Raw genomic sequence first — 18975 nt, forward strand, 5'->3', positions numbered from 1 at the left:
ACATTTGTCGGAACTCCACTTCTCTTCTTTGATCTATGTAAAGTTGGATAGGTTAGGATTTACAAAACACTTTGTGAACAAGAAAGATGAAAGTTTCAAACATTCTTGTAAACTTCTACTAAATAAATAGATAATATATTTATGTTAATAACAAATATTATTTATAAGTAATTACGTTTTTCTACTAAACCTTATCCATTACACATTGAAGTACAGAAGTTCCGTCAATTACCATAAAGTATAGAAATTATGCTGTTTCACAGTCAAGGAATTATTTTATAATAAAATACTACAGTCATTATACGACTCCAGATTAAAATAATACACTAAATCTATTACTTCAGAATCAAATAATCTAATTATTCTATTTCTTCGAAGTAATTAGATTAATGTTACTAATTCAGTGTAAATGTGTTTTTTCTTAAAGCAAAGCCACGTTGACCTTTCTGCTGTGTCCACTGACAGGAATCGAACTCTTGATTTTAACATCGTAAATAAAAGGCTTAATCCAGAAATGGACCACAATAAACGAATACAGTAATTCCAAAGTATTAAAGTAATAGAGTATAATACCAGTGTTGCTTCTCAACAATCCTACAATAACTGTGCTGCTCTACAGCGAAGGTATACAGAGATTCAAATACTTAAAGCTAAGAGAAAAGGTATTATGCATGAACATACTACATATTTCATCAGAACATTAATCTTTCTACTCCAAACAGTGGTTTCACTCTCTACAATAAGAGAATACTAAATGCCACTAAGGTCCACATTATAACATTAAGTACATATTGCATGCCAAAAGTTCCGCTCTACACAGTAAGTGAATACTGTATTTCACTTTAGTCTACTCTTATAAAGTAAGTTAATATTGCATATCACTAATGACTATTCTCATTAAATAAGTGAATAATACATATCACTAAGACCCACTATCTTACCGTACGTGAATACTGTATTTAACTTTAGTCTACTCTCATAAAGTAAGTTAATATTGCATATCACTAATGACTATTCTCATTAAATAAGTGAATACTGCATATCAGTAAGACCCACTATCTTACCGTAAGTGAATACTGTATTTCACTAAAGTCTACTCTCATAAAGTAAGTTAATATTGCATATCACTAATGACTATTCTCATTAAATAAGTGAATACTGCATATCACTAAGGCCCACTATCTTACCGTAAGTGAATACTGTATAAATCTAAGGTCCACTGTCTTCCACTAAATGAATACTATTTAATATTACAACCCACTGTCTTACAGTAAATGAATACAGTATATCAATAAGGTCCAGTGTCTTACAGTATGAGAATACTATATAACATTAAAATCTACTGTCATAAGGAATTGAATACTGTATATCACTAAAGTCCACTGTCTTACAGTTACTAAATATTGTACATCACTAAGGTCTATTGTCATACAGAAAATAAATATTGTATACCACAAAAGTCCACTGTCTTACAGTTACTAAATATTGTACATCACTAAGGTCTATTGTCATACAGAAAATAAATATTGTATACCACTAAAGTCCACTGTCTTACAGAAAGTAAATACTATATATCATTAAGGTCTAGTGTCATACAGTAAATTCATACTATATATCACCAAGGTCTACTGTCTTACAGTAAGGGAATACTCAATATCACTGAGATCTACTGTCTTTTAGAAAATTAATATCGTATTTTACTGATGCCTACTCTCATACAGTAAGTGAATACTATATAACACTATGGTTTACTGCCTTACACTAAGTAAATACTGTACATCACTAAGATCCACTGTCTTACAGTAAGTGAATACTGTATTTCACTAATTTTCATGGTCTTAGAGTAACTTCATAATGTATATCACTAAAGTCCACTGTCTTACACTAAATGAATATAACATAACACTATAATCCACTCAGTGATGTCGAGAAACCCACTTGTTGAGAAATTTATATGCAAAAACGGCTCGTTTGGGTTGAGAAAATATTTTACATAGAAGAGCGAACAACGTTTCGACCTTCTTCGGTCATCGTCAGGTTCACAAAGAAAGAGGTAACTGACCGGAAGCTGACCACATGTTTGAAAGGGGTTGTGTAACTGTGTGTCGAAATGTAGAGGGCGGTGTTAGATGTTTGAATATATAATTTTATTTATTTTATTATATTACTTTAGTTGGTTGATTTTGCTTTCTGTGTAGGTGTGTGCTTATAATGTTTTCTACGGTTTGTGGAGGAAACTTATTGATGTTGATGAAGTATTGTTTTATTTTGTCTAACTCATCGTTAATTTTATCTGGTGAGCATAGTTTTATGGCTGTGTTTATTTGGTTTCTTAGTATGTTGAGTTTTTGTTTTGTTTCATGTGCTGAGTCCCAAGGAATGTATAGTCCAGTATGGGTGATTTTTCGGTGGATTTCTGTTTTGAATTGTGTGTCAGTTCTTGTAATTTTGAGGTTAAGAAATGATATTTGATTGCTTTCTTCCTGTTCACATGTGAAGTTAATGTTGGGATGTATGGAGTTAATGTGATTGAAAAAATTAAGTATGTGTTCTGTAGATTTGAATCCGCAACCGTGTCATCTACATATCTGTACCAGTATAGTGGTGGATGTAATGCTGTGTTAATTGCTTGTGTTTCAACTTGTGTCATAAAATATTGGCTAGGACTGGTGATACTGGGTTGCCCATGCTTAGGCCATTTGTTTGTATATAGTTTTGGTTGTTGAACATGAAGTTTGTCTTTATCGTGGTGAATTCTATGAGGGTTGCTAACTGGTTACTGGGAATTTCTATAGTTGGGTTAGGGTCTCGGATATAGAGTTCTAAGGCTATCTTGCAGGCTTCAGTGGTTGGAACTTCTGTAAATAGGGATGTAACATCGAAACTGGCCATTAAGGCTTTATGATTAAGTTGATTTAGATTAGACTTGAAATTAAAAGAGTCTTTGATGAATGAGCTGGCTGATGTTACATATTTGGAGAATGCCCATGCTATGTATTTACCAAGATTGTAATTAAACGATTCATATGTGGACATTATTGGTCGTAATGGACAATCTGGTTTATGAGGTTTGAGGATACCGTATATTTGCGGTGTGCGTGAGTCGGTTTTACGTAGGTAGGAATAAAGTGTTTGTGAAATTGTGTTGGCTTTTTTCATTTGTAGTAGTAATTTGTTCAGTTGTGTCTCGTGTGTCTTTGTTGGATTTGTGTTTATTTGTTTAAATTTGTTCGTGTCTGATAGGATGTTATTCATTTACAGAAAAAACTACTTAAAGCCATGTTGAACACAGAATACAAAGAACTACATGACTTACAAAAACAAAAAATGAACCTAGACCATCAACTGGCATGCTGCATTAAACCAGAGATTTACGGACTTATACAACGAAACATAAACCAAATCAATACTGAGAACGACAGAGACAAAAAGATCTGCCACAACAAAAAACTAGAAAAACTAAGATGCAAACAACAGAAAAGACACCAAAACGACAAACCGTTGACTAACCTCATAATTAACAGATCCGACCGTCAATTAAACACAGACGAGAAACAACTACTTAACAAAGGACTCAACTTCGCAATAGCACCTAGGTACATTCCAACCATAGAAATCAAAACATGTTTAGAAGACCTAGCCAGGAGACTTGTGATACTTTCTACAGAGAAGAAAAACAAGGAAACAACCAAACACAACCAACAGAAAGAAGACAACTTAGATAATTTTATTGACATCCAACAGCTAAACTTCCCAGGTAAAATTACAAATTTATATTTTCCAGAAACACCTAAAAACAACATCTTAAACGATTTTTTCAAAGAATTTTCTCACAAAACCATCAACATAATTTCACAAAACAGAAAACTAAAAAACAACCTTACAAAAAGAGACATTAATTCCATTAAAAACCTAAAACAAGACAAAAAACATAAAAATTCTAAAAGCAGATAAAGGTAACGCTATAGTCATAATGAACACGAATGAATACATCCAAAAATGAATAACATCCTATCAGACACGAACAAATTTAAACAAATAAACACAAATCCAACAAAGACACACAAGACACAACTGAACAAATTACTACTACAAGTGAAAAAGCCAACACAATTTCACAAACACTTTATTCCTACCTACGTAAAACCGACTCACGCACACCGCAAATATACGGTATCCCCAAACCTCATAAACCAGATTGTCCATTACGACCAATAATGTCCACATATGAATCGTTTAATTACAATCTTGGTAAATACATAGCATGGGCATTCTCCAAATATGTAACATCAGCCAGCTCATTCATCAAAGACTCTTTTAATTTCAAGTCTAATCTAAATCAACTTAATCATAAAGCCTTAATGGCCAGTTTCGATGTTATATCCCTCTTTACAGAAGTTCCAACCACTGAAGCCTGCAAGATAGCCTTAGAACTCTATATCCGAGACCCTAACCCAACTATAGAAATTCCCAGTAACCAGTTAGCAACCCTCATAGAATTCACCACGATAAAGACAAACTTCATGTTCAACAACCAAAACTATATACAAACAAATGGCCTAAGCATGGGCAACCCAGTATCACCAGTCCTAGCCAATATTTTTATGACACAAGTTGAAACACAAGCAATTAACACAGCATTACATCCACCACTATACTGGTACAGATATGTAGATGACACGGTTGTGGGATTCAAATCTACAGAACACATACTTAATTTTTTCAATCACATTAACTCTATACATCCCAACATTAACTTCACATGTGAACAGGAAGAAAGCAATCAAATATCATTTCTTAACCTCAAAATTACAAGAACTGACACACAATTCAAAACAGAAATCCACCGAAAAATCACCCATACTGGACTATACATTCCTTGGGACTCAGCACATGAAACAAAACAAAAACTCAACATACTAAGAAACCAAATAAACACAGCCATAAAACTATGCTCACCAGATAAAATTAACGATGAATTAGACAAAATAAAACAATACTTCATCAACATCAATAAGTATCCTCCACAAACCGTAGAAAACATTATACGCACACACCTAGACAGAAGGCAAAATCAACCAACTAAAGTAAATACAGCTCACGAATCAAAAAACCACGAAACCATATACTGCTGTATACCATATATTCCTGACATCAGCAAACAAATAACCAACATTTGGCAAAAATTAGTAACAAAATATGACATTCCAGTTAATACCAAATTTATTCAAAAACCCGGCACAAAACTGAGGTCTATACTATGTAAAAACTACACTGACAAACACCACACCAACATTATTTATAAAATACAATGTGATAACCGCCACGACTTCTATATTAGAGAAACAAGTAGAAAAATGGAAACCAGATTCAAAGAACATAAAAAGTCACCTTCACACGTTTTCGAACACTGCAAGTCAAATAAACACAACATAACCATAGAAAACACTCAAATACTAAATAAAGAAACAAACATAAACAAACGCAAAATTAAAGAAGCCTTACTTATACAACAACTTAAACCCAAAATAAACCAATATAAAGGAATGCCATTATACCTATATTAATATAATAAAATAAATAAAATTATATATTCAAACATCTAACACCGCCCTCTACATTTCGACACACAGTTACACAACCCCTTTCAAACATGTGGTCAGCTTCCGGTCAGTTACCTCTTTCTTTGTGAACCTGACGATGACCGAAGAAGGTCGAAACGTTGTTCGCTCTTCTATGTAAAATATTTTCTCAACCCAAACGAGCCGTTTTTGCATATAAACTATAATCCACTGTCGATTCCTTGCTGTGTGTGAGCTGACCAAAATTGGGGCTGATTCTATCTACAACACAATGCACTCAGTCATGGCAGATCGAGGACTGTTTGATGTTGACTTGGTTGGACTTGCAACTGATTGTGCAAATGTCATGGTGGGAATAAAAATAGGTGTTGCTACAAAATTTAAGGAGGAATGCCCCTGGATAATAACAAGTCATTGTCTGGCACACAGATTACAGTTGGCTGCTGAAAAGGCAGCAAACCAGGTGCCATACCTTGTGAAGTACATTTCAGTTTTGAACCAGTTTCCAAAGAGCCTGAAATATTCTCCCAAGTTGTGTCGGGTTCTGGAAAAGAGCAAAGTATTGCATGGAGAGAAAAGCAACAAAATCAAGCAAGTGTTCTTCACACATGGCTCTCTTTTAATGATTCTGTCCAAGCACTAGTCAACTGTATTGCATCTGTGATAAGCTGCCTGTAGGTCGTAGCAATGGAATGTGGTACTCCAGGCCAAGCCTTGCTACATGGTCTAGTCCAGCAAATGTCATGTTACAGCTTTGTCATGATGACACATTTTTTGGCTGACGCTGTTGACGTTCTTGGACTTTTGTCAACACCTCTACAGAGAGCTGATTTATCTTATGATCAGGCTAAAGCAATTATTGATGGGTCAATTCTGTCAATTCAGTTGCTGGTGCACATCCCTAGTCCTTACACACAGACTGCACTAAAGGAACTCCCACAAGCTCCTGATGCCAGTGGTTACACTTCTTACAGAGGCCATGACATCAAAGATATTGATAAACAATGTGAAAAGTACAGATCAGCTGCTGAGTCATTTGTTGAAGAGGTGGTCACAAGACTACAAGTAGCATTCCCAGACACTAACATCATGTCATTTTTTTCAATATTTAGTTCATGTCACAGCAGAGTAGTATCTGATGAGGATGATCTGAAGAAACTCATCCAGCACTTCTTTCATTAATGAGGATGAGGCACTGACTGAATGGCTGCTACTAAGGAACATAATGGAACAGGATGCTCACAAAAACAGAAACGTGAAGAGCTTCTACAAAGAATACATCCACCAGATACGTCAAACTTTTCCAAATCTGTCTCAGCTTGTAGCAGTTGGATTAATGATTCCACTTACCTCTGTTGACTGTGAGAGGGGAATTAGCAGGTACAACAGCATCAAAACAGACGAAGAAGCAGTCTGTCTGTGGATAAGACAGAAATGTTACTGAACTTATCCATGGAGTCCAAACCTTTAGATCATTTTAACTTCGACTCTGCATTCAGATACTGGGTCACTCACAAAGACAGACGTGGGTACCATTCCCTGTTGAAGAAATGTGCTTCGGAATCTCAGGTGTCGACTTCTACCACATCTATTGAGAATGATTTGGCTGAAGAGCTGCCATTGGATTTATCTACTTACTAGTCATGCTACCGTATTCTAGTTTTAAGTCATTTTTTTGTTTCTGTGTTATTTTGAGAAATGTATCTCTATTTTCCTCTTTATCATGTTTATTTTGTTTGTTTGTTTTTTTTGGGGGGGGAAGATTGCTGGGAAATAAAACGTACAAAACGTAATGTCTTGTAGATTTTCACATAATTACAATTATTTTTTACTGGATGAAATTGATGCATATTAAAAGTCATAAAAGTCATGCACCACACAGTTTTGGTGACCTAAAATTGTGGCTAAACTAATAAACAAAGAAAATTACTTTGTTTAGCCACAGTGGCTAAGAGAGTTATTTTTCTAGTGGAAGCCCAGCCACTGTCTTATAGTAAATGAACACTTCATTTCACTAAGGTCCATTGTCTTACAATCAGAGAATTTTGCATGTCACGAAATTCTAGTGTTTTACAAAAATTATCATTAAGACCTACTGTTTTACTGTGATTAATACTTTGCATCACTAAACTGAACTGTGTTACAAAAATGTTGGATGTCACTAAGTTACACTGTCTTATATTAACGAATTTTGCACATTATTAACTTTCACTGTCTTACAGTTTGTGAATACTACATTTTACTGTATATCACAAAGTCTGTTTTATAGTATGCAAGAACTTTCTAATGTCTACTAATAACAAATAGAAATTTAGTATATCTTGAACTACTTTATTGCTGTAGACCAGTATGTACCATTGTTTTTAATTACAGAGATGTAGTAAACATTCTATTGTTAAAGATACAAGTAGAGATGTTCAACTCTATCATCATATTATAATGGTTGTGAAAATTCCTTGTGTAGAACCTAAGTTTTACTATATCAGCATATCACAATACAAAATATCTTTACTTCCTTCAGCTTCGTTGGTTTATGAACAAGTTCTTATAACAAAATATTGTTCATAACTTTCATATTTTATACCAATATTACCTAAGTCAGCGACTTCATATAGATCTAGTGTGACATCATGAAAAGCAGTAGGAATTAATTCAATGAACTTCTGTTTATCACACCCATTATCTGTAACTTCACAAACTTTATCCAGAAGGTCCATTAACCAGTTCATGCTGGAGTGGTGTTTCTGGCAAACCTGTCAAGAAATAAACTATTTAACCAATAATCTTACTCTACTTTCTGTCAATACTTACTGAACCCCTGTGTTTTTCTGACATCATAAGTTATATAAAAACAAAGTTTTCAAAGATTGGTAGATTTTGCTTAATTATCTGATTTTGATACTGGAAGCAAATTTTTAAAAAAAATGACATATAATTATGGCTTATGATTAATAAACTGTAAAATATAAATACATTTTGTTGAACTAAATTCATATTTCTGATTTTACATAAAATAAGACATTACAAAATAGAGACACGATTTCACCGTAACATGCATCTTTCTGCTACTGTCTCGTGACATTAAAAACAGAGCTACAATGTCAACACATCATCTTTAACTCTGCTACCTACTCATAACATTGACAGTAACATAGGAAAACTTTCCAACATTCCAATACATGTACAATTTCGAGACACTGTCTTTTCTCCTACCAGCAACTTATGACACTAACGAAGGTGTGATTTCCCAATAATAGTTTTCCCTATGCTACAATCTCAAACATTGAAACTGTTTCAATGCATTACCTGTTACTATCTCACAACATTGATAAACACAAATTTAAAGTCACAATGTTTCCTTCTCCTACCATCCCATGACGTTAAAAGTAATGGAACGTTTCTCACTGCTACAATATCATGATGTTAACAGAGGTAAGATTTCAATAAACTTTTCTTACTGCTCCATCTCATAACACTCAAATTATGTTATACTGTATGTACATTTGCTACAGATCTCATTGTACATTTTGTATTTTAATTTAATGAACTGTAAGAACTAACTTACCAGTGCTAAGTGGGCCACCAAATTAGTTAGTTCTGTTATCTTGCCATTCAAAAGCTTGTTTCCCATCATCATAACTGTAACTGGTTCTCCACAGAGCAAGTATAAGGTTGCCACATTTTCATATAACCACTCTTCTGGGATCTCTGTAAAATATTAATTATTTTTATCATGTTTGTTAATGTCGGGAGAAATAAACACTTTCATATGCTAACTTGCAACAAGTCATATTCTTTTGTTGAAAGTCTTTGATAAAAGAATAGAATTGTATTTTATATTGACTCAACAACACATAATTACACTTTTCACTGAAATCAAGGTAATAAGTATAAACATAGTTTAGTTGTAACATTGTGACTCACTTGTCCATCTTCTATAAACATAGTTTAGTTGTAACATTGTGACTCACTTGTCCATCTTCTATAAACATAGTTTAGTTGTAACATTGTGACTCACTTGTCCATCTTCTATAAACATAGTTTAGTTGTAACATTGTGACTCACTTGTCCATCTTCTATAAACATAGTTTAGTTGTAACATTGTGACTCACTTGTCCATCTTCTATAAACATAGTTTAGTTGTAACATCGTGACTCACTTGTCCATCTTCTATAAACATAGTTTAGTTGTAACATTGTGACTCACTTGTCCATCTTCTATAAACATAGTTTAGTTGTAACATTGTGACTCACTTGTCCATCTTCTATTTGTGTAAATAACATTGATGTGAATTTCAAACAACATAAGTAGAATCAAACACAACAACACATTCATTTACCTGTCAATTCCTCTAAAACTGATATAATGTCGTCATCACTCCAGTCTTTGCTATATCTCTGTAACAGCTTTATTGCTTGGGCAAGCTCCAACAGATCAACTTTAGCTTCATTCTGATTGGCCGGTAGATAGTCTGAGAGTTCCCACCACTGTGGTTCGTCTAATGGTAAATATGATAAATAATAACTTTTAACACTACTAAAGACTTTATATGGAAATGTATGAATATCAGTAAGCATAATTCCTAATAAGAAGTTGGATAAATAAGAGCCCTGTATCATGTCTCAACACCACACCTGTAGGCTTTAAAACCTTTGCTTCAGAATATAGTGATTAATTAAAGCCTTTACCTTAATAAAAATGACATAAGTAATTAACAGCTTTATTGCAACATCATGTTTAATTTTAAACTACATTCTCACAACAGTACAGCTCTCACACACAACAGTTCACATAGTCAACATTACTAAATACTTAATATGCATACTTGAAAGGTTCACTACCCCATGTTACAGGGGCAGAAACACAAATCCACAATAAATTTGATAAATCAAGGAATACGATGAGCATTAAAAATATTATTAGAATAACACTGCACAACAAAGATTTTGTTCCCTGAACACTGTTGGATGTTCCTTATAGATCTTTGGCTGCTAATCACAAAAATCACATTCAAATTTGCCCATCACATACCGTTTCATCAAAATCTTCAAGTTTTCACCAGGACATTGCTACAAACGATATCAGAGCAACTGGAATCCGTCAATGCTTGCTAACAACTGTTGAACACTGCAACATGATGCACCAGACATTGAATACAAATGAACATCAGGAGCAAAACACTTTTAATTATGTTGAACTTAATAGCGTATTAGAAACATAAACGCAATTAAATATGTTATTGCCAGTAAACAGTTAACTGTCTATTTCTCAGAGTTCCTACGTGATGAAGCAAAACCAAAACTATATTTATGCATACCCACCAGGTACGTGTCACAATCAGCAAAAACTTTACAGGAAGCAAAACTTTTCAAAAAAAATTGTTGTGCAGTGTTACATACAGACAAATGTAAGACATTAAAAGAACATTTAGACAATTGATAGAATATTTTTTACAGTTTCCTACATGAGCTAAAGAAATGTAGAAATAAACTAGGCATTTCAAAGTCATTATTAGTAAACTATGCAATAATTTTCTCTCTTTCAAGCGGGTGTGGGGAGTATTCAGTGTGCTTGGCTGAAATCAGCAAGCACTGCTAATTTTATCTTTTCTCTTTAGGCCAGGCATGTCTGGCTATTAACAGAATGTTCTGCAAGTACTTCTCTTTTCTTCTTTTTAGGTAGAGCATGGTCAACAGTTAGTGTGTATGGATACAGATAGCACTTAGTGTGTATGGTTATGGATAACACTTTGTATGTTTACAGAGATAATGTATGGTTATGGACAGCACTTGACATTTATGATTATGGTCAGCATTTAGTGTGTGTGGTTACAGTCAGCACTTAATGTGTATGGTTATGGTCAGCACATAGTACTATGTTTATGGTCAGAAGGTATGGTTATGGTCAGCACATAGTACTATGTTTATGGTCAGAAGGTATGGTTATAGCCAGCACTTGGTGTGTATGGTTATGGACAGCTAACTTTGTGTGGTCAGAAGGTAAGGTTACAGACAGCACTTGGTGTGTAAGGTTACAGACAGCACTTGGTGTGTATGGTTATGGACAGCACTTTGTGTGTATGGTTACAGACAGCACTTGGTGTGTATGGTTATAGCCAGCACCTTGGTGTGTATGGTTACAGTCAACACTTTGTGTGTAAGGTTACAGTCAGCACTTTGTGTGTATGGTTATGGACAGCACTTGGTGTGTATGGTTACAGACAGCACTTTGTGTGTATGGTTACAGACAGCAAGCTGTGTTAAAGCTTATCTTTGTGTGTAAGGTTACAGACAGCACTTTGTGTGTAAGGTTACAGACAGCACTTTGTGTGTATGGTTATAGCCAGCACTTTGTGTGTATGGTTATAGCCAGCACTTGGTGTGTAAGGTTACAGACAGCACTTGGTGTGTATGGTTATGGACAGCACTTTGTGTGTATGGTTATGGACAGCACTTTGTGTGTAAGGTTACAGACAGCACTTTGTGTATATGGTTATAGCCAGCACTTGGTGTGTAAGGTTACAGACAGCACTTTGTGTGTATGGTTATGGACAGCACTTTGTGTGTATGGTTATGGACAGCACTTTTGTGTATGGTTACAGACAGCACTTTGTGTGTATGGTTACAGACAGCACTTTGTGTGTATGGTTACAGACAGCACTTTGTGTGTAAGGTTACAGACAGCACTTAGTGTGTATGGTTATGGATAACACTTTGTATGTTTACAGAGATAATGTATGGTTATGGACAGCACTTGACATTTATGATTATGGTCAGCATTTAGTGTGTGTGGTTACAGTCAGCACTTAATGTGTATGGTTATGGTCAGCACATAGTACTATGTTTATGGTCAGAAGGTATGGTTATAGCCAGCACTTGGTGTGTATGGTTATGGACAGCACTTTGTGTGTAAGGTTACAGACAGCACTTGGTGTGTATGGTTATGGACAGCACTTTGTGTGTAAGGTTACAGACAGCACTTGGTGTGTATGGTTATAGCCAACACTTGGTGTGTATGGTTATGGACAGCACTTTGTGTGTAAGGTTACAGACAGCACTTGGTGTGTATGGTTATAGCCAGCACTTGGTGTGTAAGGTTACAGACAGCACTTGGTGTGTATGGTTATGGACAGCACTTGGTGTGTATGGTTATGGACAGCACTTTGTGTGTAAGGTTACAGACAGCACTTTGTGTGTATGGTTATAGCCAGCACTTGGTGTGTAAGGTTACAGACAGCACTTGGTGTGTATGGTTATGGACAGCACTTTGTGTGTATGGTTATGGACAGCACTTTGTGTGTATGGTTACAGACAGCACTTTGTGTGTATGGTTACAGTCAGCAAGCTGTGTTAAAGCTTATCTTTGTGTGTATGGTTATGGACAGCACTTTGTGTGTATGGTTATGGACAGCACTTTGTGTGTATGGTTACAGACAGCACTTTGTGTGTATGGTTACAGACAGCACCTTGTGTGTATGGTTATGGATGTTAACTTGGTGTATGGTTATGGACAGCACGCCTGGTGCGTATGGTTACAGACAGCACTTTGTGTGTATGGTTATAGCCAGCAACCTGGTGTATAAGGTTAGAGACAGCACTTGGTGCGTGTATGGTTACGGACAAGCACCTTGTGTGTATGGTTATGGACAGCAGCACTTTGTGTGTATGGTTACAGACAACACTGTTAGTGCATGGTTACAGACAGCACTTTGTGTGTATGGTTATGGACAACACTTGGTGTGTATGGTTATGGACGTTAACTCTGGTGTGTATGGTTACAGACAGCACTTTGTGTGTATGGTTACAGACAGCACAACTTTGTGTATGGTTAGCCCACTTGGTGTGTAAGGTTACAGACAGCACTTGGCGTGTATGGTTACAGACGTTAACTTTGTGCGTAAGGTTATGGACAGCACTTTGTGCATGGTTATGGACAAGTTAAGGGTGTGTATGGTTACAGACAACACTTTGTGTGTATGGTTACAGACAGCAAGCTAAAGTTTATCTTTGTGTGTAGGTTACAGACAGCACTTTGTGTGTAAGGTTACAGACGTTACTTGTCAGGCATGGTTATGGACAGCACTTTGTGTATGGTTACAGACAGAACTTTTGTGTATGGTTACAGACACAGCTGTGTTAAAGCTTTATCTTTATGTGTATGGGTCACTAGACAGCACTTTGTGTGTAAGGTTACAGACAGCACTTTGTGTGTATGGTTACAGACAGCAAGCTGTGTTAAAGCTTATCTTTGTGTTACAGCAGACAGCACTCATTGTGTGGTTACAGACAGCACTTTAGGGCATAAGGTTACAGACAGCAAGCTGTGTTAAAGCTTATCTTTGTGTGTAAGGTTACACTGTGGTATGGTTACAGACAGCACTTTGTGTGTATGGTTACAGACAGTTACTTTGCACAACAGACAAAAGCACTTTGTGTGTAAGGTTACAGTCAAGCAAGCTGTGTTAAAGCTTTATCTTTTTCTTTGCATCAAAGGTAAATGTTTAGCATGTCTCACTCATAAGCAGCATGCTCTGAAAGAGTATATGTTTAGCATGTTCCACTATAAGCATGCATGCCTGAAAGAGTATATGTTTAGCATGTTCTACTATAAGCAGCATGCTCTGAAAGAGTATATGTTTAGCATGTTCTACTATAAGCAGCATGCTCTGAAAGAGTATATGTTTAGCATGTTCTACTATAAGCAGCATGCTCTGAAAGAGTATATGTTTAGCATGTTCTACTATAAGCAGCATGCTCTGAAAGAGTATATGTTTAGCATGTTCTACTATAAGCAGCATGCTCTGAAAGAGTATATGTTTAGCATGTTCTACTATAAGCAGCATGCTCTGAAAGAGTATATGTTTAGCATGTTCTACTATATACAGCATGCTCTGAAAGAGTATATGTTTAGCATGTTCTACTATAAGCAGCATGCTCTGAAAGATATATTTTCTTTCTTGTAACCAGTGATCAGAATGTATTGTTGTGGACAGAAAGCTCTGAAATAGTTTTATTTCCACTTTGTGTCAAGATTAGAGTGTTAGGTGGGAAATGGTAATCTGTGCAAGAATTCCTTGTGTCCAGCATACCCAATGGTTAGTGTGCTGTGCTGTGGAAAGCAATCACTTTAAGAGGTTTTCTTTCCTACTTCATCCATGACCAGTACTAAGTGTGTGGATTACAGAAAGCACTCAAGGCCAGTGTTTAGTGTGTGGGTTGTAGAACAGACTCAAGGTCAGTTGTTAGTGTGTTGGCCTGTAAATAGCAAGCTTTCAAAGTTTTGTCTTTACTCTTTACTCCAAGCATGGCTAGTGGTTAATGTGTTTATCTGTACAGAGCAAGCTATCAAAGTTTTGTCTTTACTCTTTACTCCAAGCATGGCTAGTGGTTAGTGTGTTTATCTGTACAGAGCAAGCTATCAAAGTTTTGTCTTTACTCTTTACTCCAAGCATGGCTAGTGGATAGTGTGTTTGATCTGCACAGAGGCAAGCTATCAAAGTTTTGTCTTTACTCTTTACTCCAAGCATGGCTAGTGGTTAGTGTGTTTATCTGCACAGAGCAAGCTATCAAAGTTTTGTCTTTACTCTTTACTCCAAGCATGGCTAGTGGTTAGTGTGTTTGTCTGTACAGAGCAAGCTATCAAAGTTTTGTCTTTACTCTTTACTCCAAGCATGGCTAGTGGTTAGTGTGTTTATCTGCACAGAGGAAGTTTATCAAAGTTTTGTCTTTCTTCATCAAAGCATGGCTAGTGGTTTACTGTGTTTATCCTGCACAGAGGAAGCCATCAAAGTTTTGTCTTTACTCTTTACTCCAAGCATGGCTAGTGGTTAGTGTGTTTATCTGCACAGAGCAAGCTATCAAAGTTTTGTCTTTACTCTTTACTCCAAGCATGGCTAGTGGTTAGTGTGTTTATCTGCACAGAGGAAGCTATCAAAGTTTTGTCTTTACTCTTTACTCCAAGCATGGCTAGTGGTTAGTGTGTTTATCTGCACAGAGCAAGCTATCAAAGTTTTGTCTTTACTCTTTACTCAAGCATGGCTAGTGGTTAATGTGTTTATCTTGCCAGAGCAAGCTATCAAAGTTTTGTCTTTACTCTTTTCCAAGCATGGCTAGTGGTTAGTGTGTTTATGCACAGAGCAAGCTATCAAAGTTTTGTCTTTACTCTTTACTCCAAGTATGGCTAGTGGTTACTGTGTTTATCTGCACAGAGCAAGCCATCAAAGTTTTGTCTTTACTCTTTACTCCAAGCATGGCTAGTGGTTACTGTGTTTATCTGTACAGAGCAAGCTATCAAAGTTTTGTCTTTACTCTTTACTCGAAGCATGGCTAGTGGTTACTGTGTTTATCTGCACAGAGGAAGCTATCAAAGTTTTGTCTTTACTCTTTACTCAAGCATGGCTAGTGGTTACTGTGTTTATCTGCACAGAGGAAGCTATCAAAGTTTTGTCTTTACTCTTTACTCCAAGCATGGCTAGTGGTTAGTGTGTTTATCTGCACAGAGCAAGCTCTCCAATGATCTTTTCTCTCTTGTTTCAGTTTGGCATGGCTGATGGTAAATATGATGGGCTGAAAACAGCAATATACAGGGTGTTCGGAAAGTCACTGTGCAGTTTTGAAAACAGCGATAACAACATTCATTCAGTCTATTTCAAGCCAGCAACTGATAGCGGTGTTTAGAAACAAAATAAGATGGATCCAAGCCTGTATTAATGCTAATGAAGGTTACTTTCAACATTGTTTATAATTGTCATTCATATTTACCTCCTGTATTCTTTATTGAAACATGTATGTTAATAAAAGTGCACAGTGACTTTCTGAACACCCTGTATGTGAGAGATTCCTCCTAAAGATGAATGTGACCTCTGTTTACCATACTGACCGAACATTAGAAATATCAGAGTTAGAAAAAATGCTGCTGCTTAGCACACTCCATAGTTTAATTTATGACCACATTTATAAAATTCCAGCCATTCTCATCATTCAACAGTGTTCTTGAATGGCTGTTGAGATAAAATCTAAAAATTACAGACTCAGCAAGTTGTAATTATAATGACCAGTCACATTCATAGATCTTCATAAATACAATGTTTCTTGTCAACTTACAATTACAATAATCAGTAATATTCATAGCTCATCATAAATACACTGTTTATCATCTATTTATAATTAGATTGATGCAACTGAGCATGAACAGAATTTGTGTACTTGTGTTATAATAAGACAAAATAAATTTTACTGAATTCTATGACCTGATTTTTGTCAAAAATTATGCTCCAGCTTAACTAAATTCAACACAATCTTTGACAAAAATCAGGTCAAAACATTTAGTAAAATTTAGTCTGTCTTACTTTAAATCAAGTACACAAACTCTGTTCATGCTCAGTGTTTTCACAAAAATTGTTCATCTTTCACTTCACTTTATGTCTGGTCTTATTATTTTATGTAACATCATGGATCAGCTTGTAAATTATTTCAAATTATCATTTTTACTGGTCCATAGAGCAGACACAATAGTTTACCTGATGAACAAGTAGTCAGAGTACCTCGAATACTTACCAATTCTTGCTGGTCCATCCAGCAGACATAAGAACTTAGTCTGATGAACAAGTAAAAAGGATACCTCGAATACTTACCAATTCTTGCTGGTCCATACAGTAGACATAAGAACTTAGTCTCATGATCAAGTAAAAAGGGTACCTCGAATACTAACCAATTCTTGCTGGTCCATACAGTAGACATAAGAACTTAGTCTCAAGAACAAGTAAAAAGGGTACCTCGAATACTTACCATATCTTGCTGGTCCATACAACAAATACAAGAATTTAGTTTGATGAACAAGTGGCAAGGGTACCTCAAATACCTACCATATCTTGCTGATCCATACAGCAGACACAATAACTTAGTATATGATGAACAAGTGGCAAGGGTACCTCGAACACTTATCGTTTGTTGCTGGTCCATACAGCAGATACAAGAATTTAATCTGATGAACAAGTGGAAGGGTACCTCATACACTTACCTACTTTCTTGCTGGTCCATACAGTAGAAACAAGAACTTGGTCTGACGAACAAATGGCAAGGGTATCTCAAATATTTACCATTTCTTGCTGGACCATACAGCAAACACAATAGTTTAGCCTGATGAACAAGTGGCCAGGGTTTCAGTATTCTTGTCAACCAGAATGCTTTATCTCTGGGTGTGAGGCTAAAATCTAGGTAGATAGAGCGATAGTACTGCCTTATGAATTGTTCTTCTACCAACATGGAACCTGTAATACAAAGAATAAAAATAACGTATCCAGTAATGTTGTAGCAGAAAACTGACAGTCATAAGAAGTTTCTCCAAACATTTAAAATATTTTCATTGAAATATTTATATTATTCTAAGTTCAAAGATTTCCTCACTAAGCTATATAGGTTTGTACAGAAATAATAAAGGCAGCATATTCACCAGGAGATGTTCGCAGAACACTGTGGACGTGTTTCGTCATCTGCCTGAACGACTGTAGGAAGCTGTAGACTACGTGACATTCACTTTCGTCCCATCCTGCAATAACTGTATGTATGAGGCGACCACAACACCTCAACCAGGAGCTCTGGAACTTGGAATTCACAGCAAGTTGTTCGAGCTGAGAGAGAAGGACAAAAGAAATTGCCGGACTCCGTTGAACTATGAATTAACTTGTTACGTCACTTATCTAATACGTAATCACTGAAAGATTTGGTTGACTCTCTATAGACTTCCTTCTACTTGCGAAAACGGCTTTCAACTTGCTTAATCTCTAGCTAACTATAAGCAGCGAATTTAAACATGCCTATCTATATATATATATAATTTCTCGATGAGGTTGGTTCCTCAATATTACTTAACATTTAATCGAACTGTGTATCTTTTAAGTCTCCCTACAGAAGTGCGCTATCACTTGTCTTTAAGAGCACATTAATATAAATGCTTAACATGAAGACATTTATCGCCAACATTGACGAGTCGTAATGGTAAGCATTCATCTAGCTAAAATGAAATTCACTGATGTCATCTTGCGGCAACGTGTTCTTAAAACTTTGATGTAGAAGCACATTGATCCAAGATCTTAATAAAGTTTGTTCAGTCACCAACATCGGATACCACTTGTGGTTTGGAAACAATAAGACCAAGTATTGTTTGTTTGTTTTGAATTTCGCGCAAAGCGACTCAAAGACTATCTGCTCTACCCGTCCCTAATTTGCAAGACTAAAGGGAAGACAGCTAGTCATCACACCACCCACTGCCAACTCTTGGGCTACTCTTTTACCAACGAATAGTGGGATTGACTGTCACATTATAACGTCCCCACGGCTGAAAGGGCGAGCACCTTTGGTGCGACTAACTAACCGCCTTCCCTCTAGTCTTACAC

General features: G+C 35.9%; 1 protein-coding gene across 1 annotated transcript; it reads right to left on the reverse strand.

The window, feature by feature from the left end:
* Positions 1 to 7982: 7982 nt before the first annotated feature.
* Positions 7983 to 18201, reverse strand: LOC143225692 (F-box only protein 47-like). The gene is made up of 5 exons (XM_076455963.1): positions 18033 to 18201; positions 17680 to 17850; positions 9922 to 10080; positions 9148 to 9290; positions 7983 to 8335 (listed from the first exon to the last, which is right to left on the reverse strand). Exons 1-5 carry the CDS (start codon positions 18070 to 18072, stop codon positions 8114 to 8116), a joined length of 735 nt encoding a protein of 244 aa, XP_076312078.1. The 5' UTR covers positions 18073 to 18201; the 3' UTR covers positions 7983 to 8113.
* Between the last annotated feature and the right edge of the window lie 774 nt (positions 18202 to 18975).

This window comes from Tachypleus tridentatus, chromosome 1 (assembly GCF_004210375.1).
Source record: "Tachypleus tridentatus isolate NWPU-2018 chromosome 1, ASM421037v1, whole genome shotgun sequence".
In the NCBI taxonomy this organism is placed as follows: domain Eukaryota; kingdom Metazoa; phylum Arthropoda; class Merostomata; order Xiphosura; family Limulidae; genus Tachypleus; species Tachypleus tridentatus.